Source organism: Augochlora pura, chromosome 11, assembly GCF_028453695.1.
Source record: "Augochlora pura isolate Apur16 chromosome 11, APUR_v2.2.1, whole genome shotgun sequence".
NCBI classification, from domain to species: Eukaryota; Metazoa; Arthropoda; class Insecta; order Hymenoptera; family Halictidae; genus Augochlora; species Augochlora pura.
Genome location: NC_135782.1, coordinates 960,590 through 987,837, shown reverse-complemented (window position 1 = coordinate 987,837; position 27,248 = coordinate 960,590). Strand labels below are relative to the sequence as shown.

Genomic DNA, 27,248 nt, shown 5'->3' with positions numbered 1-27,248 from the left:
CACAGATTTATTTGGTAAAATCTTCTGAATCGATATCGTGTATAATGTTTATTAAATGCATTTTTTTGTAAATACATATATGACAAAATGCAGTCATGTCTAATTAATAAGCGGATCTTTGTACAATTTCAAACTTGTATACAATTCACAGAAATAACAATTAAAAGAAAGTTTCCTTCGTCGACTAAAGGATATCTTATTGTAAACATAGATTAAAAATACTAATAAATCATGTCGTTAATTTATACGTCATTTTGCATTTTAATAATCCGCACATACCATAGGTGCATAAAATTCAGCAGTTCACTTATTAAGAACTAATAAGATTACATGCATAATAAATAGATTATAAAATTATAACTACTCAATAGTCATCGTCTTCATATCCATATCCATAGTCATTTTCTTCTTCAGATCCATGCTGTTCAAGCATTTGTCCAACAGTCATCTCTGTAGGATCGACATCAGCTTCTGCTTCAGCATCCTCATCGATATAATCATCAGTTTCATCTAATTTATACAAATAATGTCCTTAATACATTTCTTGCAAAAAGTATAAATTCATAGCATAAGTGTAAAAAACACAAAATTACCCATATCGCAAATCTCTGTTTTTGAAAGTACAGTTTCCGTTACGACTTCGGCTTGTGATTCAACAGGTGTTTGTACATTTTCTTTTTTCATCACTGGTATTTCAGATGATTTTCTTGATTGAGATCTTCCTGTTGATGTCACGGTTTTATCTTCCAATTTTAATGAATTAAGAAGCCCGTGACTGTATTATACAAAAGAAATTATTTAATTGATAATTATATGAAAGCCAATCGAAAATACTACGAAAAAGTTACTTCACTATTATAACTATTGTAATTTTATGTATAAGTTATACTAACTTTTTACTGGAACTCGAGGCATTATCCATTTCTTTTTTGGCGTGACCAATTTCTTTAGTTTTTTGTAACTCCTTGCTTGACGAGTTTACAGTAACATTTAAACTCTTTAACACATCATAATTAATTTTAGATGAAATTTTCTTTTCTTGTAACATTTTTTCTATCGCTTCTCCTATTAAAATAAGTAATCATTTAAATAAAAACGAATACTTGTTAATCATAGGTATACGTGTATATACACCAATTAGTTATTACCTGCAGTATTTGCGGGTGCCTGATTTTTATTACGTTTAGTGGTCCGCCGCTTTTTCTTTTCTGGTTTACCTTCTTCTTTTTCTTTCTGCCGCTTTTCCGCTTTTTCTTTTTGTTTAGTTAGATATACAGTATTCACTTTCTTCCATAATGAATCCTTAAGATGCGCCTCCTTTTCCGACATGATGTAAATATCCAATTCATCATCATCAAAATCGCTTATGTCGATTTCACCAGAATTCTAAAATAGTATATTAAAACACTATATTCATAGACACAATAACAATCTTATATTTTTTAGCGATTTTTAAGAACATTCAAACTAGTTCTTTTAACAAAAATCATTACTGCAATGTAGAATTCCCTACTCACAGTATTAAATCTTAGATTTCCTTGTTCTCTTCCATCGTCTCTCTCTGTTGCTGATATTATGGAAGCAATATTTGGACCTTAAAACAAGGACAGGAATTACAAGTTTTGTCATACAAAAATTGCATCTTATTGTAAATCTTCTATTACATACCAAGACCAGAAATAAAATTACGGTTACTATTATTCATCCCTGAATCGCCACTTTCACTGTCCGGATCGTCAATGTTATTCTCGACATAACTTTTAATTGCATCTAAATTACTTTCTTGAACGAATCGTTCTGTGTCTTCTCTTTCTATAGATTCGACTGAAAAGCAACAAATTTTCATTTGATTTAATTACATTTCTTTAAAAATTTAATTCAAATAAATAAACAAATATTTTCATAATTTTTTTTCTTAATCATTATACACTAAACGATACAGCTGATATTGATTACCATTCTTTCGCTTTTTTGATCGTCCAACATTATGATCTTCTAAATGTTTATCAATTTCGGCTTGCAATTCATTTATCTCTGTATCTATATTATCTAACTGCAAAAGAGAATTGTATATCAGCATTTCATTTAAATTATTCCAACATTAAATGTAGTCCATTTATTAATAAAAAAAAATGTTCGCGTATACTTTTTGTAATCGCTCCCTATCCTTTTTTCTCGCGGCTTTGAAGGCTGGTGGATCTTGTTCCTCCTCCAAATCAACGGTCATAAACTCTTCAAGGGTCAATGCACTAGACGGAGTATCGCCGAATTCTATAAGCCTAAATATAAACGTAAAAAACGAATAAAACATGTGTCGCAAATTGGTCGAAAAAAAATACATATACTGAAAGTTGTTTTACCTCTTCCGTAACGTGGTTTCGTGTACTTTTACAATTTTAACAAGATCCGTGGGGGACCTGTTGAATTCGTGTAATCGGGCAGCCATCAACAGAGCTATTTCGTAATAAACAATATATAAAATAATTTATAAAATATAATAACTTACAATATTATTTATTTTATCAACATAATTACTGTAAATATAAATATTTATACCTGCTCCACACAGTCCAGATGGTTTCCGTCCGCTGTGAATACTATCCCTTTTCATCCTTTGAACAACTCGTAGAGCGGTCATGGATACTTCGTGGGTTTTTCCACCAAATTCCAATTTATTTGCAAATCTCATGATGTATAAACACGGATCTGTAATAAAATAATCATTGAAATGTCCGCAAGATGGAAGAAGATCTTTTTATGGAAATTAATGTTATATATGATAAATATAAATAAATCGCATCCTGCTAATGCCCCGGAAAGGGGGCCATCTTCCTACAGCCGAATCAGGTGGGCGAAAACAGCTAATAACGTATGGGTACATACATGTATAAATTATCGGGTAAAGAGAGTAAGCGACGGAAGATTACATGGAAATAACGAAGTCTGTTACTCGTGAAAGAATGACGATCTTGTACCGGTCAGGATAAATAGAAAGAATCGATCGTACTTTGCACGTTCGAGCCCTAATATTTGAACTGACAAGATATTGTCTTTGAGTTGCAATCTGGCTCGTATCGAATCGGTTGGTTTGATTTAAACTGATCGACCTAAATTGGATCAATCATTCAAGCGGGCCTATCTTTCTCTGTCTCGTTCAGTTTAGAGTCTATTCCGAGATGAAACAAGCTTAACGATACATACTGACAAAACAAAGAATAGTGTATATACACTGTTGAATGCACCCCGGCTTCGGATTGACAAAGATAAAAGTGCGATACTTACGATCGTTAACGCTCCCATAAAATTCAAAACGTTATATTTAAGAAATTACGGCCTTTGCATGACTATAAAATGACATAGGCGATAGGTAAATTCTATCGCATCGTTTCGTACGTAGAAAAATATTAAAATCATTCTTGAATCAGTCTACATGAACGACAGTCTTTTTTGCTGGGGAAGAATCATGCGCAGACGACAGTGTAAGGTTTATCAAGAGTACACCCGATATATGGACGCGCGTGTCCCAAGTTGTCGTCTATCGACCGACGTGCGGAACTATCTAACCAGCGCCCGTCTGACATGGCGCCCATGTAACTGAAATCCAAAATCGTTTGGTGCTTCGATTCAGAAAAAAACGTTTAACAAGTTTAAAAAGTGACGATGGCGATGTCAAATCTTTACTCAAAAATATCAACGAAACCGATGAAACGCTTCCAGGATAACGTCACAGTCAAGCAGACTAATCCATGGTTAAACGGTGAGACATTTATTACTGATATAAATAAACATGTAATATTTATCTTAACACTGTCGGGGCATTTATTGAATTAAATAAAGGGAGAGAAAAACAGAAGGAGGAAGGCACAAACCTTCCTTGTCAGTCTGTTTAATTATATTCATATAACGTGATCACTTCTAATACTGTGTTTGTGTGAAAAACGTTCAACAATAGAAAATATTACTTTGCTTATTGGTTTCTGTTATGTTTATAAATTTTACATTTCTATGGAAAAATTAACTAAACATATCTTTTAAAAATTGTTCGATATCCAAAGAGCCCTTAATTACATTTGATTCGATTATAAATTCCATTGAACCCTTGTATATTTGATGTTAGAATGCCACACGAAAGTACATACACGTATGTACGTATAGTCTAAATTGATTACAAGTTAACATTCATAGAAAATAAAGTAATTAATATTTATTTAAGAATAATGATTTATATATATTTATGTCATTTATAATAGACATTAAATTTTTCATAATTATTCTTGCACTAAGTTTTCATAAAATAACAATATTTTATATATATCATGAAGACATAAATGTTAATACAAAAATCAGCATTTTTATCAGTAGATGAAAAAATTTTTAAATTGTACATTCATTAATAACTAAGAATATGCATATGTATTTATTTAGCCATATGCATCATCACGTGTACATGAAACGACTACGAAACTGCACGAACAAAAGCGGAACAAACCGAGCTCAGTATCATTGCGAAGTCTTACTATTGGGATGAGAGAATGTTTTGCAAGATGCGCGTACATGCATATGTGTATAGGTTTAACTTGTAGTTGTAAGGATCGAAAATAAGAGGGGGGCCCACTGAAGCTTTAGTGATACCGATCTTTTACTATGTTGTAATAGAACCGAAAAGATTCTATTAAAAACAATTGTCAAAACTAAGGAATAATGTACACTAACGGTAAAACACTTAATAATCCGATGATGTGCGTTCATAGCGTTAGGAAAATCGTCGGGAGAAAATTAATTCTCCGATGTCTTTAATCGAACACAGATGAAATAAGATATAAATAAATAAAAGAGTTCAATGATCTTAAATAGAGAAAAATTCATAAAAAAGCATTCAGCACTTATTAGAAGAAATGTATAATAATATGGTATCAGCTCGTGTAACCTCCTTGTTATTAGAGGAAAGTATACCACTTTTCTCAATTATGTAGTTAATGCAGTATTTTGTTCGTCTTATAATCGATGATTCATATGGATAAATGATTAATAAAATTATGTAAAAAAATAAACTTGAAACATGTAACTAACATTATCTAATATAAAACAATTTACTTTTATAAGTAATATTATGTTGTATGCATATGTTTCTCTTTCAATGTAAACTGCAAACAATAATAATAATAATAAATTCGCTCTAAAAAGGTTTAATTTTTTCTTGTTCTCAAAGCAATTTTCACTTTGTTTGAAGTGAGAGTATATTTATAAATTTCTGAAATACACAATGAATATGGTTATAAATATCTAATGACACAAATAATTTATCATAGTTCAAGTTATTTGAAAGAAATGATTACAGGAAAAAGTGTGTATCAGAGTACAATGTTTTGACATTATTTATGTTTTAGCGGAGTCACCAATTACTGTATCCGATTCACCACCAACAGCAAGCCCACTTTCTTCTTCCATTGTACTTCAACGCGAGGGAACGATAAACCAACCTCTCAGTGCTCCTGCATCACCTCTGTCTTCCTTATCATCCTCCATAACTCAATTACTTTTATCATCACCTGAAGACTGTACATTAGATCCTAATTGGCAAGCAACAAAATCAAGCGTACGCGAACGGAATGCTGCCATGTTTAATAACCATTTAATGGCTGATATTATATTTATTGTAGGCAGTCCAGGTAATTAATAATAACTATTCATTTGAAAATATCACCATCGCTTGGAATCGAATAACATTTTGTACTATTAATAGGCCAAACTCAGACTATCCCTGCACACAAGTACGTTTTAGCTACCGGTAGTTCTGTATTTTATGCTATGTTTTACGGTGGGCTAGCAGAGAATAAAAGAGACATTGAAGTACCAGATGTAGAGCCAGCTGCCTTTCTTGCATTATTAAGGTAAATAATCTTTGCGCTCGTCGATTTATCATTTGATATACAAAGACTATGTTGAATTAAAAGAATTGTTTGATTTTCTTTTCTAACAGGTATATGTATTGCGATGAAGTACAATTAGAAGCAGATACAGTGCTAGCAACGCTTTATGTTGCTAAAAAGTACATAGTCCCCCATCTTGCCAGGGCATGTGTTAATTACTTAGAGACAAGTTTAACAGCAAAGAATGCATGTTTACTTTTAAGCCAGTCTCGTTTATTTGAAGAACCAGATCTCATGCAGCGTTGCTGGGAGGTAATAGATGCTCAAGTAAGTTTAAATCAAAAAATGCTAAAGTCTTTTACATTAAACGATCATTTGGATATGACATTAAGGACTAAATCTAGTTTATTCTCTGACGATACTGATCATACTGTAAGTTTCTACTCCTGTGGAGACATTTGTCTAAACAAAAGACTAAAAGAATCTCATCATGAATTTACTCGTAAAACAGTGAAAAAAAATAATAGTAGCTATATAAATATAAAGAATAATAGATCATCTGTAGTACCACATTGCCTCAGTTTATCTGAAAATGATTGTTTCTCATCATTTAGTAACAAGCGATTGTCATTTTCTTTATTTCGAACTCGAAGCGAGCCTCATTTTATAGATAATAAATTAGAAATTGAAGTGACACAGAATATAACTTATGAAGACAATTTTGCAGAGGAGTATGAACATAGTAAAATTGATTATAAAAATTTTCAAAGAATACCACATAATGTTAATGCAGTGACAAGTTAAACATACAAATAATAACGATATTTTTTAATTTTACGTTGCAAATAGAAATACTTCAGTAATTTATATAAAATTTATTAAAATATTGATTAAAGAATTGTTTCAAAAATTTTACTCAGTTATGCTGCCTCTACTTTAGATCTAGATAAATCTCTTTTAATTAAGAAATAGTAAGTTATGAAAGATATACAATTTTATAAATAGTGAGAGTTAGAGATGTATCCTACATTTTTTATATAAATTATTTAATCGTATATAAAATTACAATTACTTTATACTGCTATTAATACATAATTGATTTGCAATCTTGAAATCTATGAATTGTAATCAAAATCAAATACATTTGAAAGTGTTAAAATCAATTTTTACACAACACAGTCACAGTTTTTAATATATTCATGTAAAATATGTTTCTCAATTTTTCTATTTTTAAATGATATGTGTACAATATAATAAAGATTTTTTGTAGAAAATATAATAATGTTCAAATTAATGAGAGTTTTGATTGAATCATTTCAGTTATATTTTGTTCTACATTATTTATTTTTTATGATCCATACATAGTAGTTACATATGATAATTTGGAATCATTTTTAACACAGAATACAGTAGTACCTCGTATATGTTTCATGTATAGTATACTACAAAGAAATTCATAATTGTATTTTGTTATAAAGTTTTAAAAATGTGTTGCTCAAATTTGGATTTGTTGAAAGAGTTTTAAACATCTTTTTTTTGCTAAAAAAAAATTTAAAATTAGAAAATGCATGTGAATTTAAAAATAATTATTCTAAGTAAAAAAACGTGATATTATTTAGGCAGAAATGGCACTAAGGTCAGATGGTTTTGTGGATATTGATATACATACTCTTGAATCTGTACTGTCTCGGGAAACATTAAATTGTAAAGAAATTCATATATGGGATGCTGCTCTGCAATGGGCTACAGCAGAATGTATTAGGCAAGAACTTGAACCCTCGGCGGCGAATCAAAGAAGGTTGCTAGGTAAATATTGTTGTAGGTATTTTTAAAACATAAAAGTAGCGTGACTATTTCCATTTCCAATTCTAGGATCTGCTCTGTATTTAATTAGACTTCCTGCCATGAATTTGGAAGAATTTGCTAATAGTGCTGCACAAACTGGAATCTTAACGCAACAAGAAACAATTGACGTCTTTCTGCATTTCACTGCTAGTAATAAACCTCAACTTTGCTTTCCCATTAAACCGCGACAAGGTTTAAAGACTCAGGTAAATTTTCGGAAACAAATATAAAAAGAAAATATTTTTCTAAAACGAAGATAATTAATTTTCTATTTACAGGTGTGTCACAGGTTTCAGTCATGTGCGTACAGGTCAAACCAATGGCGTTACAGAGGACGGTGTGATTCGATACAATTTAGTGTCGATAAAAGGATTTTTGTTGTTGGTTTCGGACTGTATGGAAGCTCATCTGGTGCTGCGGATTACAATATTAGAATCGAACTAAAACGATTGGGTTGCGTTTTGTCAGAGAATAGTACTAAATTTTTCTCTGACGGTTCAAGTAATACGTTCCACGTATATTTCGAAAATCCAATACAAATCGAACCGGAATGCTTTTATACAGCTAGTGTGATATTAGATGGGGGAGAGTTAAGCTATTTTGGTCAGGAAGGCATGTCAGAAATAACAGTTGGTAATGTGAACTTTCAATTTCAATGCAGTTCGGAAAGCACGAATGGTACAGGGGTGCAGGGAGGACAAATACCTGAGTTAATTTTTTATGGACCTCCAGTTGATGACTGACGGAAGTATGCTACAGAAATAATGGTTTAATTAATGGTTTATGAAATGTACCTTGATATTTTTCAGGGCTCTATAAAATAATTATTTTAAAGATTACTTTCAAGTTCACAAAAAGTTGTATAATAGATGCGCTCTAAAAATTTCAAAATATTTACATCTAAAATTTACCATCTTTTTTTATATTGAATAGTTTGTATAGACTAATAATAATTTTCTCACTAAATAATTGTTCTTGAATTACAACTCCGTTTTATTGTCAGTTTATTTTTTAAATCTGAATCTCACGAGAAACAAACTTTTTTACTATACCTACAAAACGATTTAAAAAATATATATATATATATATTTTCACGAAAGACAGCTATAAACGTGTATAAAAATTGATTTTTACACTGTCATATCTCCAAATAGTAATAGAAAAACTATGTCACAGTAACAAACACCATGTGCTTTTGAAGAATTTGCTATTATTCTTCCAGCAAAAGAATATTGAAGTATCGATTATTCATTTGAAATAAAATTTAAACTCATATAAATAACTGACATTTATAAAAGAGAGAGAAAGAGAGAGAGAGAGAGAGAGAGAGAGTGTGTGTGTACTCTTCTTCTTTGTTCAACTTTATGTGATAAAGCATTGTTTTTTTTTATACTTAAAAATCATTTGTAAATAAGAAATAAATAAAATATATAAGAACTTCCGTTAGACATCTAAGAAGGCAGAAATATAAAAGTGGTCTTTGAATTGATACAAAATGAAGGGAAAAGTTTAAAAGTGTTACTTGAGGAAACATTTACTGTCTTTGGTATCATTGTTGAATAGTAGTATGAAGAAATAAGTAGTGATTAAGTAACCTTAAACAGCATATAATTAATTTTAATCACCAAATATTAATAATATTTTCAGTCACTAATTGTTAAATTTATGACTTTAAAAAGTTTTAAGTGAACAGTGTATATTGTCATTTCATTCAGTAGAATATATCGAGTTTGCTAATATAGGGGACGATGTATTTCAGATAGTGTAAAATATTATTTAGGAATTTATCATGATTGAAACTGCCTCTGCAAAACAATATTCGTGTTTTTGTAGAATATGTTACTTTACCATTTTTTACTATTTCAGTATAAAAGTATTATAAGAGAAATATACTTTACTTTTTTTTAACTTTTTAATTTTTAACAGAAATATTTAAATATTTCATTTCATGTAATTCTCAATTATATACGCGTATCGCAAATGGTAATATAGAATAAATTAAAGAAGATAACATTTAACTTTTAAATGTAGAATATTAGGAAAAATGTCATAACAACATTATATATGAATATTTTACGAGATTTCAATCATAATCATCTGATTTCATGGTTTATTACAGGTCATATAAACATATGTCAAACACTTCAGTAAAATTTAAAAAATAAGTGCATATGTATTAATGAATTAAGAATTCTTCGTAATTTTACTTTTTAATGAAAATCATACTATATTCAGCAGAGCCATTAAAATTTGGCACCAAAGTTTACATTGCAAGATAGCCAATAGTATTTAGAAAGTACAATGAACTATGATACCAATAATAATAAAATGTACAAAAGAATGCCTTCCTACTGTTAGAGTATCCAGCCAGTGAGAACAGAAGAAAAGACGATTAAATTTTAAAAGCACTTCCCTATAACTGGTTCAGGATTGGCACTCTACTAGCAGAAAAATAATTTTAAATTATTACTTCGAAGCAAAATTTTACATATATATCAAACTATATTTATCTGACATTAACATAGTCGCTAGAGATAAACAATAAATTTAGTTTTATGCCTTGCATTGTAATAGTTAAACAATTATTTAATGATAGATATTACAGTAAAACATTTGTAACGGTATGATGTAAGATACAAAACCGTTATCAGGAAAGCAATAAATGAATATAAGAATCTCATATGGGAACAATATTAACATTTTCTCGCACACCACTAATTCCTGTGCAATAAATCGTACTCCTTCAAACAGTAGCATCAACGAAATTATATTTATCATTTGGAAACATGTTAATTATTAATACTTTAGTAATTTAAAATAAACAAACCTGAGCAAAACCTGTAACTTTAAGGTACTTTTAGTACTGTACTTTTTGGTACAATTTAAGCTAATCAGATATGTACTTAAGCTATAATCAGCTAACACAGTCCTACAGCACATTTGCTTGAATCGAAACGATCCAGTTTACAATTTTATATTTTTTATTTAATTTTAAGCGCATTAATAAAAAAATATGAATAAGAGGAAGCAATAGCCAAACTAATTACTCATCATGCACATGCAAAAATATATTGGATGCTCACCTGCAGAAGGTATATTGATGCACAGAGCTTGAGTAAATCGTAGATATGTGCGTCCCAATTCATACACACAAATTTGTAGAACATCACTGATGTCAATAAGCATATCTGATCAATTAGTTAAGAAGTAATATTACATTTTTAGTTGATTATGTTAAATTTTAAATTAGAAAATTATATTAGGGGATATACTCTAAAAATTGTAGCACAAAAATTTTTAGATGCTTTACTTTGTTAGTGTTTTTAAAAATTAAAAGGATACGTGCAGTGCCCTCGGTACGGCAAGTAATATAGACACAAGCTGCATGATTGTGTGCTTGTTTCCTTCCTCTGGTTAAATGTTGATTCAACGCCATTTTATAAAAATTCATGGATGTGTCGATGCAATGCTGGTTCAAACTGGAATAAAAAAAAATGTATACAACTTTTGCTAAAGAAGAAAACTGCAAAAGAGTCGAGTTTATTTTTTTAACATTAGAAAAAAGAACATTATTTACCGTAACTGCATACACAAATGAGTAATTCCTTTTCGTGCATTCTGTAATGTTATTCCCCTTGATTCTTTTCCATTCACATGATATGCTACATAAAAATACAATTAATATTTTAGTGCTTTTTTTACATAGATTAACATTTTTCTTTCGTACGATTATCAAAAATTGTTTACCTGCTCCGAAACCTGTAGCTCCACCAGTACTGTCACTCGCAACAAATTGACCAAGCACCATCATATTTCCAGATGGTGTTTCTTTAAATGCAGTTTCGCTGACAATAAGTTGATCCTCCAATACAAAACCACATTCTGTACAGACCGCATCTCCTCTGGATGGATCGGTTTCAATGTCCGTGGACCCACAGTTTCTGCACTTGTTTCCAGACATCTATCGAATGACAATACATAACTGATATAGTACTTACAATAAAATATGCAACCCAGCATATTATATTTATTTTTCACTATCGATTATTATTCAACGTTTAAATAAATTTACAAAGTTTAATTAAATTCATTTTATACAGATTACTCGCCGATGAAGTAAGTAAAAAATAATCATTTTGTAAAAAAAAAAGTAAGTTATAATTTGTATTCCGACAATTGCTCCAATAATTGAACGTACATATATCTTTGGTATGTGCACGAGTATTAAATTAATTTTCTTTAATCTCTTTAAATTTACATACGCGAATACCGGATTTATTAAAGCACAGCATGACAAATTAATAATCATCGACGACTTACCTTCGCAATATTATATTTTTTGACGTTTCGTATATATAAAATCACCACTGGGATTATTATTATGATTGTTACTTAAATTATCATATCTAATAGATATCGTATAGTATTCACCGTATTTTATTATATTATGTTTTAAATAATATTATACTGTATAAATGCAATATAAATTAGATTACGGTATTTATTAGACAGAATGCATTTGAGAGGTTAAATTTAAACTACATATTGTTGCAGCTGGTTGCAGCAAACATGAGATGTTGGTAGGCATAGGGAACATGTGTGTAAGTGTTCTATACCCAGTGTTTGTGTGTATATAACTTGAATTAAACTAGTATTCAACTACGTAAATACCACTCTTTTGAGTTTCGAAATTTATAATTTAAATTTACTCTTTTATTGAAAATGTATAGGATAAAATAAAAATTTAATAATGTACCTTTTCAATTTAAATTTAACGCCTTCGTTTTTTAAAATTTCAATACTAATACGAAATTAATCTACACAGCGTTGCATACAATAAAACTGTATAAAATAGCAGCCATAATTAATAAGTTTTTAAACGTAAAGCTCTACGTTATTTATTTCAAAAATCTAGACAGCTGGCGCATGCGGATTTAATTACTATTAGCCACCTGGCGATTAATTAAAGAAACACTGTTACATTGACACACACCACACAATACGTATCCTCTCTATTATCCGCTACATTTATTCCTAAGAGATTATAAAAAGCTGAAATTTCAATTAAATCGACAGTCCATCCCGCGTAAAATTAAAATAAAATAATAAAGTCAAGATGCCTTGTGAAATGATTACTTTGCAACTAGGCCAATGCGGCAACCAAAGTAAGTAACAGAATTTCTGTATTAAAATATCAGTTTTAACTTTGTTTTGTTGTGATGTCTTTGAGATTGGATTTTCGGTTATGAAAATTTTCATTATATCAAATAATTTCCTTGACTTGTATTAAAGATATTATATATCAAAATTTATCTTATTGCAGTACTGTAGATTCCTACTTAAATATACTTATTCATATAATTTATTATAATAATCATGTTTTGTGATTTCTAAAAAAAAAATCACTTAACTCCCAATTACTATAGCAAATTTATATTACATGACGTATATTTTATGAATTATGCATTAAGTTGATTTTTTAATATTTTTCAGTTGGATTTGAATTTTGGAAGAAATTATGTGCAGAACATGGTATCAGTCCAGAAGGTATTTTAGAAGATTATGCGACAGAAGGAACCGATAGGAAGGATGTATTTTTTTATCAATCAGATGATGAACATTATATACCAAGAGCAGTATTATTAGATTTAGAACCTAGAGTAATTCATACAATAATGAATTCTCCATTTTCTAAGGTATTATTGGACAGGACATTCGATCAATTTCCACATTTCTCTTTACATATTTCATGAATACTTTATTACAAATATTTGATTAACATTCAAGTTATTTTTTTATAAGCTGTACAATCCAGAGAATATTTATTTATCGAAACATGGAGGTGGTGCCGGAAATAATTGGGCATCGGGTTATCATCAAGGAGAGAAACTTCAGGAAGAAATTTTTGATATTTTAGATAGAGAAGCTGATGGGAGCGACAGTTTGGAGGTATGATTAAATATCTCAATTTAAAACAGCAATACAATGTGAAATCTTTTTTGACAATTGCGCATATTTGCAGGGATTCGTTTTGTGTCATTCCATAGCAGGTGGTACAGGTTCAGGTATGGGTTCATTCATACTTGAATCTCTGGCAGACAGATATCCAAAAAAATTAATTGAAACCTACAGTGTGTTCCCAAATCAGGATGAAATAAGGTATACTTCATAAAGGGAAATATTAACAGAGTAGATTATAAAATGAATTATGTTGTTATTTTTTAGTGATGTGGTAGTACAACCATATAATTCTCTGCTAACATTGAAGAGATTGACACAATGTGCTGATTGCGTTGTTGTTTTAGACAATACTGCACTTAACAGAATAGCAACAGATAGGCTCCATATTCAAAATCCAAGTTTCACGCAAATAAATCAACTTGTTTCTACGATAATGTCTGTTAGCACCGCTACGCTTCGGTAAAGTATAAATTGATTCAATTGAAAAGTATAATAACTAGAAAGATCATTCTATTTTTAACCAAATAATGTCTCGTCAATATTAGGTATCCTTCGTACATGAACAATGATTTAGTGGGCTTAATTGCTCCATTAATCCCGACACCACGATTGCATTTTCTTATGACTGGTTATACTCCGCTCACTGCGGATCGAGAAGTTAGTAGTCAACCAATTCAATATGGAAAAGGAGCTACAGTATGGAAAACTTCAGTGTTAGATGTTATGAGACGTTTGCTGCAACCAAAAAATATGATGGTTTCCACAGCATTAGATAGAAACGCATCTCATTGTTACATATCTATCTTAAATATTATCCAGGAAAGTATCAATAATTTAATAAAATGATTTAAATAAATATGACATTATAATTACATGATTCTTCACAGGGTGAAGTAGATCCAACACAAGTACATAAGTCATTACAAAGAATAAGAGAACGAAAGCTCGCACAATTTATACCTTGGGGTCCTGCTAGCATACAAGTAGCTTTATCAAGGAAATCTCCTTATATACAGAGTACTCATAGAGTATCAGGCTTAATGTTAGCCAATCATACTAACATATCATCCGTAAGTTCGTTGTCCTTGTAGTAAAAATATTTTGATATAGAAATGTATAGTAAACATATCGATTTTCGTGTATATAAAAATGTTATATATTATAAATAATTGATCTTTTTACATTGTTATATTAAACAATATTTTGTTTCAGTTATTTGATCGTGCCTTACAACAATATGACAAGTTACGAAAACGGGAAGCATTTTTAGAGCAGTTTCGCAAAGAAAAAATGTTTGAAGATAATTTGGACGAGTTAGACAATTCAAGAGAAGTCGTTGAATACTTAGTGAAAGAATATGAAGCTGCTACAAGAGTCGATTATTTATCTTGGAATCCGAACAAAGTAGAGACATAAAATATTTTAATAAGATATACGAAGAATTCTTTACTTTCAGAGCGCTTTTTCATTATCAATCATTTTCATGCTGAATATACTGACCTGAAATCTCGTAATTTTGATCTGATATAGGTAATGAGCAATCTGTGATTTTTTGCCATAATTTAGAACTTAATCAGTCTACAGATTCTAAATTTATTTCGGACTTCCGTGCATAAGACGGAGGCAGCGTAGCAATTGTAATAAACCCTGTATGACCAGGTAGAGAGTGTGCATGTGTTACAGTAAGAAGCTTTGTTTGATTGTGCCTTTCATTTTTACTTTGCTGTGTCATATCTTCATTTATATGCTGGAATATAGTTTAAAAGTTGATATTATTAGTTCAAAGCTTATGTTATAATATTTAAAAAAAAAAAAATAAACCTAAAAGCACGTGCCATTTATAGTATCATGATAATTACACAATATTTTTCTACAAAGTTAAATAATAAAAAATAATGTTCTGTCAAAACGTATTCCATCTACTTACTATTATTAAAACTATACTGATAGTGTACATTATATTTACTTGACCCACCTCGTGTTTCAAACATTCTAAATCCAGTGTAGAAAGATTTCTGTACTGCACATTTACTTCTCTTTGCAGACACTCGTACGTATTTAATTCAATGAACCCCATTGTTGATAATTTTATACATGTACGCTGAACTTGTTCGATACAAGGTGAAAAGGAGCAAAGTTTTCCACCTAAAAATTAAATAATTTTGTAGTTTTACTTAAGATCTTAAGAAAATTATATACCCATTCATGTCACAGTATTACAGTTATTGTTATTACTTCGATTATATTAATTCTATGTAACAAGAGATACTTGTAAAATAAATTGAAAAATTCATTTCTACCTGATTTTTTTAAAGCATTCAAGGTATGATCAATTGCCAACCAAGGATGCGGAAGGTCCAAAAATATCGCGTCTACTTTATGGTTTAATTCTTCGCCAAACCCCTCTAAACATACATCTCTATGACTTACTGTTACAAAATCACTGAGTCCATGTCTATTGAACTCTGTATTTGCAATATTTACACGTTGTTCATGAAAATCAAATGTATAAAGATGTCCATGAGGACGAATCGAGCGTGTAAGCGCATGTGAAAGAGAACCACTACCTGTACCTATAATAAAGAGAAACATATGAAGAAATAAATAGTATGTACAGGGAAAAATATTCAAATTACAATTAACTTTCAAGCAAACCAAAAATTGAGATAAACCTATATATTGTACTTTATGAATCTCAATAAATTCCAGTTTTATATAAAAATGTATTAGACCATTGTAACATAAATGTTTACTTGAAAAACAGCATGTATAAAATAATATAATTATGCTTAAAACCTGTTTCAATGACTATGCTTCCTGGTGTCAAATTCATTAAATATATAATAAGACTTATATCAGGGCTATATAAAATTTGTGTTCTGTGGGGGACTGTTAATGTCCAAAGTTCTGGTGTCGGTTGTAATACGTATGCCCATCCACGCGATAGTTGTACTTTAGTTCCATATTTTTGCCCGACAAGCGATATAACTTTAAGAGCTCCATACGTCGTTTGAAAGATATTATCAACCATATTGCCCTTTTTATTCTGAATTTGTGGTCTTATTTCTAGAGAATGCATATTGGTAGGTCCTAAATATAAAACTACTACATCTCCTTCTTCTATAGTATCTTTAACTTTATTAAAACTCATGTTACTAAAACAGAAAATTATACATTATGTTATATATTTATATAATGTTTAAAAAATATCTTATATTACCTTATCTCTTACTACAATTATAACTGTCGAATTGAATTTAATTCGTCGTTGTTTTATGAATATATTATTTTCAATTTAATGTAAGTAATATTCACTACAGTAACAAACATAAACCATATTTAATAATCCACATTATTCTATTACAATATCATATTGCTTTGCATGAATAGAACAAAATTTCAAATTGTTCTATTCGTAGGTTACAAAGCATTCAACACACGTGGTTACACGGATAGTAATCGTCATTGGTCGTCATCAATGAACACTCGATGTTGATACATATTGAATTCCCGTGTACACAGCTATGTATATTATGCAAAAAAAAATTCTACTATTAAAGATAACAAAGAATAAAAGAGCAAAAAATTAAATCAATACAATTTACGTATATAACATTTTGTATTCTAACAAAAGTTTATATTACATACGTACAGTATGAACACATAGGAATAAGCCGCGGGTAAGGTGATCGAAATTTATAGTGACACGACAGTCTCGATCAATTTATTAATAAATATGTTATTTATTACTTAATACAAGTTATTTTTAAAGAAATAAAACGACCACACGGCAAATTAGAGACGTACATAAACAACTGAAATGAAAATGAACAGTTACGTATACGAGACTCGGTCCCGATTTCTGACAAATGAAAATTTGACTTAACGAAAAGTGACACATTTACAAGGAGCCGTGACCCATGAGGCCACCAACAGGGGTTCCGAAAGTTTAAAAATAGTTAAATAGTTGGTAATGAAGTACCAAATAATTTATCCAAAATTACTGTTCCAAAATTGTTTGTATAGAATTTTTTGCCACTAAATTAGGCAAGCGGTTTCGACGTCTCATTCAAGATAATTTCGAAATATGGCTTCAAAAGTTACGCTGTCCCAGGCTTTGGGCACAGATGGAAGTGATTTTAATCATAGACAAAAAATTGCTGGTCACTACCAAGTCAGGTAATTAATGTAAAGTAAATTAACGTAATCTTCTTTTTTTTAAAATTGAGATCTATTTTCTATCGGTTCGAAACTATATCAGACACAAAGACTTTTATTTTCTAGATAATAAATAAATAATTATGAATAAATCGTTACATGCCCGTTATTTACGTATAACTAGGATTAAATGTATCTTACTTTTAGCGCAACAAATAAATCAAGACTGAAATATTGTATATTTTTTCACTATCTTCTTTTCTTCGTTATGCTTGCCAAGTTATCCGCTGATATTTTAGACCATCTGGATGTATTTATTTTAGAGATCGAAGAATTACAAGTACCTCAGGTAAATACTGAAATATTTTCAATTTCAATTGAAATGCCATAATGAAACTTTCCGCTATAGCCTCTGTGGTGGGAATACATATGGTGCTCAAGCTTGATGTTAAGTTTCCTCGCGTTATCTGCTGTCAAAAGAAACGGAGTTAAAACATTACGACAGTACATGATAGGCATCATTTTATTAGGATATGGTCCACTTTTGTATGCGGTTGCATATTATTTCAAAGATGTATGGAAATATCTGACTATTGGTAAATCTGAAGAGATACACTTGTGGCAGGTATGTCAGATAAGTAGTGACATTATATGAACATTGCGTATGTTTGTATAAAATATTTGTAACATTTATAAAAATTCAATTTTTTTAGGACCTACCATACGGTTTATTGTGGTATGCGTTTATATTGTTGGCCTCTCAGGTTCATACATTTTCTTTATACTTCTCTTGGAATCTTTTAGTAGCTTGGAAGACACGGGGAACTAAAAAAGCTGACTAATAAAACAGAAACTTAATAGAAATTGAAGCATATCTGTGAATATTGTTGAACATACATATTTTTATTTGTAATAAAGAATGATTCATATACATGGGTTTTGGAAAGATGAAAATTATGAAAGCATTACTGTTAATATGTGAATAAATGTGTATAATATTATATATATATGTATATATAAATATATATATAGTATATTACATAATTATACATGAATTATTGACATGTGTTAAAGTTTTTTCTTGTATAAAGAAAATCCATTGTTCAAAATAAATCAATTACCATATCATATCACTAAAATTTCAATAACATTGAAATTTTAAGTCATTAAAAACTTTCATTTTATATTATTAAAAAATTATGTATAAACTTTTAAATACAATCGTTTATTATACAAAACGCATTAAATATTTACATTTGAAATTCTAATTAATTAAGAAATTTGCAATTTTGAAAAAATTATTCGCAACTTGTCAAACTGAAATAACCAGCACACAAAAATTCCCTAGTATTTAAAAATATGTACTATACGAATAGATGGCCTATTGATCGTCTCTCATGGAACCAGCATGTGTTACACAGTCTATGAAGATCTTACGTACTTCTGTGGGACTTCGTGTCCCTGTCCTGTACCTGTAACCAGTTGTCTGGCAATTGATACGGCTTTCTGAATTTTCTCTTATTGTTCTAAGTTGTGCGGTGAGTTTAATTCATCACAATAATACGTATATAAAAGGTTAAAAATATAAATGAACTGTCGTACTTTTGTCGTACGTACTATACTGAATAGGAAGGTGTTATAGTAAGCATAAATGGTGTCCATTTGTGATTATATAAAAGAGATAATATTGCATTGACTTAAAAAATGACTTATGTTCCTTTATTCTTGGTTTGTCAGTATAGTTTTAACATCATCGTATTCAATTATATTTTATTTTATTGTTGTTGATTCTCAGTTCATACATTTTTAATGTATGATAATTATTGTAGAGAATTATTAAGTTATGTACATGTGTTCTCTTTGACATTAACAAATGTTAGAAATAAGTTAATAATTTGTTAATATTTTAACATTTATTTGTTAACATTTTAACTTTCGTCGAGTAGACAACAGATTATATGATTCAGTATGTTTTCATTAAATAATAAAATATTTTTATTATTTAAAGTTAAAATTATTTTAATTCTTATAAATTATACATAATATTTAACGTGTGTTTTGTATACCGTTTATATAATTTATTCTTTTATTTTTTAAAACATGAATCAATGTATTGGTAAGTCAAAATATACAATATACTTTTACACTTTGTTGGAGATTTATATCCTGTAGAATTTGTTATATTATGTTGTTTCTATAGTTTAATATTTCTGCAGCTTCTATTTACTGTATATAAAATATTGTATTGCTGTACTAAGATATCATAATTCTAGAAGATAGTATAAGGTAGACAGTGACTTCTTAAAGTTGAGAAATTTAATGTTTAATATTGAAATTATAATAATAATAAGTTAGATAGTTGCAAAAAAAATGTATTTTCTGTTGGTAAAAATAAATTGCAAATATATAAAAGGATAGTTTGTAAATTGTATTTTAAATATTATATTCAGTAATTTATGTCTTTGAGTTGTTTAAATTTTTGCTAGGTGAAAATACCAATTAATGTCAAGTATATTTATTTAAATAATTTTGTGTCTGTAATACCAATTATTTTATTTGAATATGAAATAATTTCTTAGTAATAAACCAATTTATATGATTCGTATAGACCGTACTAATTTCTATTATGTAATAATTCACAGGGACACTAACCAACATCAAAATGTTCTCCAATCATATGGGTACCATTCTGCGAATTGCTGCACAACAGCAGCAGCAACAACAACAGCGTAATATGGCTACTCTCAAAGCTATTTCTATAAGATTAAAGTCTGTAAAAAACATTCAAAAAATTACACAATCAATGAAGATGGTTTCCGCTGCTAAATACAGTAGAGCAGAACGTGATTTGAAACAAGCTCGTCCGCTTGGTGTTGGTACAAAAGCCTTTTACGAGCAAGCAGGAATCGAGGCACCTGCGGACGAGCCTAAGAAACTTGTTATAGCAGTAACAAGCGACCGAGGTTTGTGCGGCGCTGTACACACTGGAGTTTCACGTAACATTAGGGATGCTTTATTAGCGGACCCGAAAGAGCGAGAAAATACAAAGATTGTATGCATTGGGGATAAATCAAGGGCAATTTTGTCGCGTTTGTTTGCTGGTAATATCTTATTCGTCGCGTCCGAGGTTGGCCGCAAACCGCCTACATTTAATGATGCTGCTAGAGTAGCAGCTGAAATTATGAATAGCGAGTAAGTATAACACTAACAATTCTATTAATGTATGATTTTTTAGCTCCTTCTTTTAATATATATATATAATATATAATGTTGATTTATTATTTAAAGGTATACCTTCGGTTCTGGGCGCATTGTCTACAATCGATTTAAGTCAGTAGTATCATATTCTGTTGACCAGTTACCTCTTTTTGACAAGAATTCGGTAGTCACAGCACCCAAGTTGTCTGTGTACGATTCCCTTGATGAAGAGGTGATTCAAAGCTATTTAGAATTTTCTCTGGCATCTTTGTTGTTCTATGCCATGAAGGAAGGTGCCTGCAGCGAACAGTCTAGCCGCATGACAGCCATGGACAATGCTAGCAAAAATGCAGGCGAGATGATAGATAAATTAACTTTAACGTTCAATCGTACTCGACAAGCTGTAATTACAAGGGAATTGATTGAAATCATTTCTGGTGCTGCTGCATTGGATTAAATATTGTAAAAATTTTTTAATAAAATTAATGCACTATAGTTGTGGCATGTAGATCAAATGAATGCTATTATGTTGAGACCGGCTGTGCTTATCGTACAGTAAGTCAACGTCAACTGTATAAGTGCGGTAATATTTATAAATCCGAATAAAAAGTAAGTCATTCAAGCACTACAGAAATACTGTATTTCTTAATGTTCTGGATAAAACTGCCAAGCGAAATAAATAATTCCGTCAAGTTACAGTGTTTGATTAGATCTCGTGTAGTACCAGTACAAAACCCCTAGCTTTAATTTAAGCTCGTAAAAGTTAAAATATTCTCACGAGAATACGGATATGTTATAAATGATACACTTGATGAGATAATGTACATTTCTTAAACATAAATTGTGATCGTACACTTTAAATTTGCCGCGCTACTTTAAATAGCTAGTATAGCGCCACTAAACCTAGTGACAAAATATTCAAACTGATCGACAAAATTATCGACAGTTCCAAAAATATATTGGGTCACAAAATAATACATTGAGTGTCAAGTCTAGTCCTATACCTCGTCCGTGGTATTACCACGTGCGTTTCTGCGACGTTTATAAATGTAACCTGAAGATCATAACAAATATTAATTATGGAAGAATGTCGAAAAGTACATGTTCTTCTTCGCGAATATGGCGCCTTTAACGTAAGAATAAAAAACATATTTCACGTATGCATGTTTGCGTAAAAAATTGATAATGTATTATTTTTTAGGCATCCGACTATACAAATTATATACCACAAAAAGACTGGAATTTACAAAATTACAAAAGGGTAAAATTTTTAATTATTATTTACAACAATTTGGCATCTCTTAGCGTGCAATGTTATATAGTTTATCGTTTAACTAATAATTCGACCGTATTATTTTCAGGAATTCAAAATACAGGTTGTCAGAGAATCTGAAGATGGGCGCGAGTTAGAATTCGATTTAATTGGTTATCCGGTTGGTTTTGCTAATGCATTTCGTAGAGTTCTTTTAAGTGAAGTACCTACCATGGCTATAGAAAAAGTATATATTCTAAATAACACCAGTTTAATTCAAGATGAAGTCCTTGCTCACAGGTAACGGAATAAAAATTTATATTTACATAATATTCCATGGCATGTTTTTTTATGTAAAACATTTTATTGTACAATGTTAAAGATTAGGCCTTATACCGCTTCGAGCAGATCCTAGATTATTTGAATATCCTTCTTCTACCGCTAAAGATGAAGATGAAGTCAGTGACCAAGACACGTTGAGATATGAACTTAAAATTGCATGTACTTGGAACTCTCAAGGTCCAAAAGACGCAAAAAGAACAATTGATGTCTACAAAAATAGTAACGGTATACCGATGATGCATAAAGTATAAAATTTTTATTAATTATGTTGTTCTGTCAAACTATGTAAATGTATTAGATTATAGCAGATAATATAGCTGTTTCTTTTTAGTTTATAGTAAAGATATTAAATGGGTCCCAATTGGACGTCAAGCAGAACTTTATCCTCAAGGTTCAGATCAATTAGGTGTTTTAGAGAACGACATTTTAGTATGCAAAATGCGGCCTGGTCAAGAAATCCATGCCTTTATGCATGCAGTGAAAGGAATTGGAAAAGATCATGCTAAATTTTCACCCGTTGGTAAGCTAAAACATTCACAAAACATATAACAGCTGGTGTCTGCTTTCAAAACGTGTTTAAATATACAAGTGATTGTATTATTTTCTTTTATATTTAGCTACAGCATCGTATAGGTTACTGCCAGCAATACGATTATTAAGGCCAATTAGAGGTGAAATGGCAGATCGTTTAAAAAGTTGTTTCAGCGTTGGAGTTATCGAAGTAGTTGAACATAAGTCAGGTAATCCAAATTTGCGGGAAGCTCGAGTAAAAAATCCCCGTTATGATAGCTGTTCCAGGAATGTATTTCAACATTACGATCTTAAGTCGCGTGTCCGCTTAAGTAGAGTACGAAATCATGTAATTTGTAAGTAATATCTTTATATATTGCGTACAATGTATATTCAACATATAATTAACAACATTATTTTATTATAGTTACTATCGAATCTGTGGGAACTTTACCACCGGCTGTGTTATTCGTAGAAAGTGTAAAAGTTCTTAAGGGAAAATGTAAAACGTTTTTGGAAGAGCTTGAAAATATTAGTCAATAAATATGCATTATTTCAGAATGTTGGAAACCGATTGTTTGAGACAGATTGGGTTTACGTGAATATTTTCTTGCTTATTTATTATCCCTATCATTGTATTTTGTTCTTTTTAAAAAAACATTGATATGTCAGGAGCGAATCGTTAACTAATCAGAATAAAGACAATCTTTTTATAACCCTTCTAGTAACGCGCTGTCCCCCAAACTGCGTGACGTTGAAGAGGAAAAATTGTATTTTATATAAGGATCCGCCTATACTTTATACTCCCAAATGTGTATGAACGCGCAAATAGGTAATACATAATGTAAAAACTATAGATTTTAAAATATAACTATCGACGGTAGGAAGCTGGATAGAAAAATGTGACAATTAACGATTTTTCAAGCGCGACGCTGTAGAGAGAATACTGTAATGGGAACACTTTTTGAACAAATTATGGACATGGAGTAACCCGAAGAGGGATTCGTCCACTGTGTTTGCGAGTGTCGAAACGTGGAAGCACGATGTTATGTAGTCTGAGATCTTATCCGGAAATGAAGGAAATTATATATATTCTATAACGGTCTGTTTTGTGAATATCAAAGAGAAAAAAAACTTTAATAGCAATCGATTTACATCAATAATTAACTTCTCTGGTATATCATTGAAAAAAAAACCGTAGTAGAGTAGGTCATTTCGAATAATGTCAATGGATTTACTCATACGTTCATCGCAATGTTTTACCACTGAGAATTCCCTTACGTACTCGAAATTGTTATATCACAAGTAACACACATATGTGCATCGTGTAGTCTCATTATAGAAATTTTCAGTCATCAATAATGGGATTAGGTTTTCGATCAAAGATACCGCTGATTGTCATATCAATCTTCTTGCTGTGGCAGTCATCAAAAGTTTGGCGAAGTTTTACTCAGGAGAAAACCAACACGGAAGGTAAAAATGTATATTTATCAATATAACTTGGCCAGGTGTAGCTTGATTTGAACATATGGACCACCCCTTCGTACATTTTTATTCAATAAACAGTGTTATTTTATAAATTATTACAAAGTAATATTAAAACTATAAACGTGAGTTATTTTTTTTCTATACATTTTTATTCTGATGTAGTTTATTATGTTTAATACTATATCTAACCTGTTTATTGATATCTAAAATTTTGTAATATAATTTTCGATACTTAACAATAGTAATGAAAGTTTATCAATTTTCGTGATTCTAATAGATACTTGCTAAGTTATGTATAGCACAGATTCAAGACGACCAAGCGATAACATTAAGCCAAAAAGATGAACACAAGGAACAAAAGGTCCACATTGAGGTCTATTATGAAGCACTATGTCCAGATTCCCGTAGTTTCTTCATTAAACAATTGTTACCTACATATCACAAGATTCCAGATAACTTAGAAGTGGAATTGATACCTTATGGCAAAGCTACAGTAAGCTATTTTATAAAATAATGAACAATGAAAATAAATATTCGATCTAATTGATTTTTAATGTATGAAAATTATATTTAATATACAGCGGGAATATGTGAAAGATAAGAAAAATAATATCTTAAATGAAATCTTACTTGTAGACAATGAAAACAGAGCATGGTTACAAATTTACGTGCCAACATGGACCTATTGAATGCAATGCAAATATTATTCATGCATGTTCCATAGATGTACTAAAGAATTCATCCAGTCAATTAGAATATTTATCTTGTATGATTAAAAATAACATAGAGCCAATTAATATTATGGAAATTTGTGCACGGAAGATGAAAATAGATATTAAACCAATTTTGAAATGTTTCATTGAGGAAAAAGGTAAAGAACTATTAGCTAAATATGGAGAGAAAACAAATTCTTTAAAGCCAAGAGTTTCTTTTATACCAACCATAACAATTGACGGGGTAAGTTTAGAAACTTTTTTCGTATATAATATTATTTCAGTTATAGTTAAGAACTAAGATCAAATAGATGAGAAAAGGAGGTACTACATATATTCCTTACAAAATCTACATCCATATATTTATATATATATATGTATTTTTCTAGAATTCAGACTACCAGGCAAGGATATTAAAAAATTTGCTGCAAGAAGTGTGCCTACATCTTACAGTCATGCCAGATGGTTGTAAATTGTAATAATAAAAATACAATGAGCGTTCACATATCTTTTTAACAGATATGTATGACACAATATTTTTTACATAAATTTTCATATGTTTAATATATAGTAAAAATTTCTTAAAAGATCATTGATAATTTTTATACAAAATATTGAAAATATAGATGCTTATGCAAACCAATACAGTTTTTGTTCAAGCGGAAATCAAAAATTCTTTTTCTTAAATCAATATTTGACTGATTTATAATAAAACTAGGTCTTCGAAAAATAAACGAAGAGTATAAAATTATATAGAAGAATCTACTGTATCGATATAATATAAAAAAATAATGACAGCATTACAAAACATAATTACACTTTCAAGTGTAATGGTCGCGCCTTTTTTGGAGTAAAAGGAAATTCCATTTGAGATCTGTACAGCGCCAATTAGGCTGGCGGTAAAACGCTCAAACTGTTAGCCAAATTATCAACAGTCGATTTTGGCTCGAAGATAGCGCCTCTTTTGGAGAGAAAATGAAGCTTCGTTCGAGGTCCGTACAGCGCCAATTAGGCTGGCGGTAAAACGCTCAAACTGTTAGCCAAATTATCAACAGTCGATTTTGGCTAATAGTTTGGGAGTTTTGCCACTAGCCTAATTGGCGCTGTACGGACCTCGAACGAAGCTTCATTTTCTCTCCAAAAGAGGCGCTATCTTCGCCCAGGTCCACAATACAGGGTAGCTTAAATAATTACACTCAAATTTTTAATTATGACAGTAATGTGATGCAATGATGTCCAATTAAGTCATGGAGTCGAAATGATGGGTCTTTCATCTGTACACTTCTCCAATCAAGGAAACGATAGAAAATTTCTCTGTAGCTATAGCACGTTCATCGAATACATAGGGCGGGAAATTACGAAAGAGAATAAAATGTGTTCGTGTGATCAATAACGGGCTAATTACTATAATTTCACATTGAACTTAATTTTGAAATTTATTCTCAGCATTACCATTTCAAAACTTCTGATTTCAGAGTTAGAAAAGATACACCCCGCTCTGAAGCCAAAACTGAACGCAACAATATTTAAAAATTAGAATTTAAACATTATATTAGTATCGAAATAAAGAAATCTAGAAATAGGAATTTGGAGAAGGATCTAGAAATAGATATACGCATCTACCAGGTCCAGCAAAAATGAATATGATACCTGATTGTTCTAGATATTGTATTGGTAATAAGAAATGACAAGCTGTTAAATGTAATACGGGAGTTTACAAAAAGAAGTTGTATCATTATATTAATATTTTTAATGAAAACTTCTGGTAAAATAATTTTCTATAATATTGATGTTTTTCGATAGGTGATACTACAAGTATTGAGCCTAAGAAATTTTAGAAAAATGTTTGGTGTGAGAAATTATAATTAAAAAAATTTGGAACTCTACGTTAGCACAGTCAAGAATCGATCA

At 30.3% G+C, this 27,248-nt stretch overlaps 8 protein-coding genes across 14 annotated transcripts; 6 read left to right on the top strand and 2 right to left on the bottom strand.

Annotated features, from left to right (window-relative positions):
* Nucleotides 1-33: 33 nt before the first annotated feature.
* Nucleotides 34-12,607, bottom strand: Brf (Brf RNA polymerase III subunit). 2 transcript variants are annotated; one of them, XM_078194714.1, is made up of 15 exons: nucleotides 12,472-12,607; nucleotides 11,463-11,676; nucleotides 11,293-11,377; nucleotides 11,058-11,194; nucleotides 10,799-10,903; nucleotides 2,557-2,706; nucleotides 2,361-2,454; nucleotides 2,147-2,279; nucleotides 1,957-2,053; nucleotides 1,669-1,824; nucleotides 1,518-1,594; nucleotides 1,149-1,386; nucleotides 894-1,065; nucleotides 594-775; nucleotides 34-510 (listed from the first exon to the last, which is right to left on the bottom strand). In XM_078194714.1, the coding sequence occupies exons 2-15, from the start codon at nucleotides 11,674-11,676 to the stop codon at nucleotides 365-367; spliced, it is 1,986 nt and encodes a 661-aa protein (XP_078050840.1). In that variant the 5' UTR covers nucleotides 12,472-12,607; the 3' UTR covers nucleotides 34-364. The 2 variants fall into 2 exon arrangements, with proteins under 2 accessions (XP_078050840.1, XP_078050839.1); XM_078194713.1 differs by lacking the exon at nucleotides 12,472-12,607 and adding an exon at nucleotides 12,036-12,283.
* Lute (BTB/POZ domain containing protein 3 lute) lies at nucleotides 3,531-10,395 on the top strand. The gene is made up of 7 exons (XM_078194715.1): nucleotides 3,531-3,757; nucleotides 5,388-5,669; nucleotides 5,744-5,891; nucleotides 5,981-6,197; nucleotides 7,490-7,676; nucleotides 7,743-7,921; nucleotides 7,994-10,395. Exons 1-7 carry the CDS (start codon nucleotides 3,661-3,663, stop codon nucleotides 8,456-8,458), a joined length of 1,575 nt encoding a protein of 524 aa, XP_078050841.1. The 5' UTR covers nucleotides 3,531-3,660; the 3' UTR covers nucleotides 8,459-10,395.
* Nucleotides 12,608-12,733: 126 nt separating the features above from the next.
* On the top strand, nucleotides 12,734-15,975 carry LOC144477394 (tubulin gamma-2 chain). The gene is made up of 8 exons (XM_078195140.1): nucleotides 12,734-12,880; nucleotides 13,209-13,411; nucleotides 13,518-13,664; nucleotides 13,738-13,874; nucleotides 13,941-14,135; nucleotides 14,222-14,496; nucleotides 14,565-14,746; nucleotides 14,889-15,975. Exons 1-8 carry the CDS (start codon nucleotides 12,832-12,834, stop codon nucleotides 15,090-15,092), a joined length of 1,392 nt encoding a protein of 463 aa, XP_078051266.1. The 5' UTR covers nucleotides 12,734-12,831; the 3' UTR covers nucleotides 15,093-15,975.
* On the bottom strand, nucleotides 15,250-17,552 carry Trmt61 (tRNA methyltransferase 61). 2 transcript variants are annotated; one of them, XM_078195142.1, is made up of 6 exons: nucleotides 17,329-17,552; nucleotides 16,897-17,198; nucleotides 16,473-16,831; nucleotides 15,977-16,249; nucleotides 15,652-15,821; nucleotides 15,250-15,423 (listed from the first exon to the last, which is right to left on the bottom strand). In XM_078195142.1, exons 3-6 carry the CDS (start codon nucleotides 16,825-16,827, stop codon nucleotides 15,250-15,252), a joined length of 972 nt encoding a protein of 323 aa, XP_078051268.1. In that variant the 5' UTR covers nucleotides 16,828-16,831; nucleotides 16,897-17,198; nucleotides 17,329-17,552. The 2 variants fall into 2 exon arrangements, with proteins under 2 accessions (XP_078051268.1, XP_078051269.1); XM_078195143.1 differs by lacking the exon at nucleotides 17,329-17,552 and having other exon boundaries at nucleotides 16,897-17,200.
* On the top strand, nucleotides 17,206-18,765 carry Jagn (jagunal). 4 transcript variants are annotated; one of them, XM_078195151.1, is made up of 6 exons: nucleotides 17,206-17,356; nucleotides 17,449-17,642; nucleotides 17,724-17,855; nucleotides 18,042-18,183; nucleotides 18,244-18,459; nucleotides 18,548-18,765. In XM_078195151.1, exons 3-6 carry the CDS (start codon nucleotides 17,764-17,766, stop codon nucleotides 18,674-18,676), a joined length of 579 nt encoding a protein of 192 aa, XP_078051277.1. In that variant the 5' UTR covers nucleotides 17,206-17,356; nucleotides 17,449-17,642; nucleotides 17,724-17,763; the 3' UTR covers nucleotides 18,677-18,765. The 4 variants fall into 4 exon arrangements, with proteins under 4 accessions (XP_078051277.1, XP_078051276.1, XP_078051274.1 ...); XM_078195150.1 differs by having other exon boundaries at nucleotides 17,207-17,356; nucleotides 17,703-17,855; XM_078195148.1 differs by having other exon boundaries at nucleotides 17,207-17,356; nucleotides 17,449-17,646.
* Nucleotides 18,766-19,221: 456 nt separating this feature from the next.
* Nucleotides 19,222-21,724, top strand: Atpsyngamma (ATP synthase, gamma subunit). Its single transcript, XM_078195144.1, has 3 exons — nucleotides 19,222-19,372; nucleotides 20,477-21,026; nucleotides 21,123-21,724. Exons 2-3 carry the CDS (start codon nucleotides 20,497-20,499, stop codon nucleotides 21,487-21,489), a joined length of 897 nt encoding a protein of 298 aa, XP_078051270.1. The 5' UTR covers nucleotides 19,222-19,372; nucleotides 20,477-20,496; the 3' UTR covers nucleotides 21,490-21,724.
* Nucleotides 21,725-22,036: 312 nt separating this feature from the next.
* Nucleotides 22,037-23,902, top strand: Polr1c (RNA polymerase I and III subunit C). The gene is made up of 7 exons (XM_078195141.1): nucleotides 22,037-22,165; nucleotides 22,234-22,293; nucleotides 22,394-22,584; nucleotides 22,667-22,851; nucleotides 22,958-23,146; nucleotides 23,244-23,492; nucleotides 23,564-23,902. The coding sequence occupies exons 1-7, from the start codon at nucleotides 22,112-22,114 to the stop codon at nucleotides 23,677-23,679; spliced, it is 1,044 nt and encodes a 347-aa protein (XP_078051267.1). The 5' UTR covers nucleotides 22,037-22,111; the 3' UTR covers nucleotides 23,680-23,902.
* Nucleotides 23,903-23,953: 51 nt separating this feature from the next.
* On the top strand, nucleotides 23,954-25,980 carry LOC144477399 (gamma-interferon-inducible lysosomal thiol reductase-like protein). Of its 2 annotated transcripts, none has more exons than XM_078195147.1 (5): nucleotides 23,954-23,968; nucleotides 24,489-24,609; nucleotides 24,924-25,117; nucleotides 25,261-25,581; nucleotides 25,727-25,980. In XM_078195147.1, the coding sequence occupies exons 2-5, from the start codon at nucleotides 24,498-24,500 to the stop codon at nucleotides 25,814-25,816; spliced, it is 717 nt and encodes a 238-aa protein (XP_078051273.1). In that variant the 5' UTR covers nucleotides 23,954-23,968; nucleotides 24,489-24,497; the 3' UTR covers nucleotides 25,817-25,980. The 2 variants fall into 2 exon arrangements, with proteins under 2 accessions (XP_078051273.1, XP_078051272.1); XM_078195146.1 differs by lacking the exon at nucleotides 23,954-23,968 and adding an exon at nucleotides 23,985-24,238.
* Nucleotides 25,981-27,248: the final 1,268 nt, after the last annotated feature.

Bases quoted from the DNA above. Each gene is read 5' to 3' on its own strand.
- Lute (XM_078194715.1), top strand. From the start codon at position 3,661: ATGGCGATGTCAAATCTTTACTCAAAAATATCAACGAAACCGATGAAA. The intron at 5,892-5,980 runs GTAAATAATCTT...CTTTTCTAACAG, and splicing joins GCCTTTCTTGCATTATTAAG to GTATATGTATTGCGATGAAG. The intron at 7,677-7,742 runs GTAAATATTGTT...TTCCAATTCTAG, and splicing joins GAATCAAAGAAGGTTGCTAG to GATCTGCTCTGTATTTAATT.
- Brf (XM_078194714.1), bottom strand. From the start codon at position 11,676: ATGTCTGGAAACAAGTGCAGAAACTGTGGGTCCACGGACATTGAAACC. The intron at 1,825-1,956 runs GTAATCAATATC...GTTGCTTTTCAG, and splicing joins ATCAAAAAAGCGAAAGAATG to TCGAATCTATAGAAAGAGAA. The intron at 1,387-1,517 runs GTGAGTAGGGAA...ATACTATTTTAG, and splicing joins GAAATCTAAGATTTAATACT to AATTCTGGTGAAATCGACAT.
- LOC144477394 (XM_078195140.1), top strand. From the start codon at position 12,832: ATGCCTTGTGAAATGATTACTTTGCAACTAGGCCAATGCGGCAACCAA. The intron at 13,665-13,737 runs GTATGATTAAAT...GCATATTTGCAG, and splicing joins ATGGGAGCGACAGTTTGGAG to GGATTCGTTTTGTGTCATTC. The intron at 14,747-14,888 runs GTAAGTTCGTTG...ATTTTGTTTCAG, and splicing joins ATCATACTAACATATCATCC to TTATTTGATCGTGCCTTACA.
- Trmt61 (XM_078195142.1), bottom strand. From the start codon at position 16,827: ATGAGTTTTAATAAAGTTAAAGATACTATAGAAGAAGGAGATGTAGTA. The intron at 16,250-16,472 runs GTTTTAAGCATA...TCTTTATTATAG, and splicing joins AAGCATAGTCATTGAAACAG to GTACAGGTAGTGGTTCTCTT. The intron at 15,822-15,976 runs GTAGAAATGAAT...TTTAATTTTTAG, and splicing joins GAATGCTTTAAAAAAATCAG to GTGGAAAACTTTGCTCCTTT.
- Jagn (XM_078195151.1), top strand. From the start codon at position 17,764: ATGGCTTCAAAAGTTACGCTGTCCCAGGCTTTGGGCACAGATGGAAGT. The intron at 18,184-18,243 runs GTAAATACTGAA...TTTCCGCTATAG, and splicing joins AAGAATTACAAGTACCTCAG to CCTCTGTGGTGGGAATACAT. The intron at 18,460-18,547 runs GTATGTCAGATA...CAATTTTTTTAG, and splicing joins AAGAGATACACTTGTGGCAG to GACCTACCATACGGTTTATT.
- Atpsyngamma (XM_078195144.1), top strand. From the start codon at position 20,497: ATGTTCTCCAATCATATGGGTACCATTCTGCGAATTGCTGCACAACAG. The intron at 21,027-21,122 runs GTAAGTATAACA...TATTATTTAAAG, and splicing joins GCTGAAATTATGAATAGCGA to GTATACCTTCGGTTCTGGGC.
- Polr1c (XM_078195141.1), top strand. From the start codon at position 22,112: ATGGAAGAATGTCGAAAAGTACATGTTCTTCTTCGCGAATATGGCGCC. The intron at 22,294-22,393 runs GTAAAATTTTTA...TATTATTTTCAG, and splicing joins ATTTACAAAATTACAAAAGG to GAATTCAAAATACAGGTTGT. The intron at 22,852-22,957 runs GTATACCGATGA...GTTTCTTTTTAG, and splicing joins TGTCTACAAAAATAGTAACG to TTTATAGTAAAGATATTAAA.
- LOC144477399 (XM_078195147.1), top strand. From the start codon at position 24,498: ATGGGATTAGGTTTTCGATCAAAGATACCGCTGATTGTCATATCAATC. The intron at 25,118-25,260 runs GTAAGCTATTTT...TCTTACTTGTAG, and splicing joins TACCTTATGGCAAAGCTACA to ACAATGAAAACAGAGCATGG. The intron at 25,582-25,726 runs GTAAGTTTAGAA...GTATTTTTCTAG, and splicing joins CAACCATAACAATTGACGGG to AATTCAGACTACCAGGCAAG.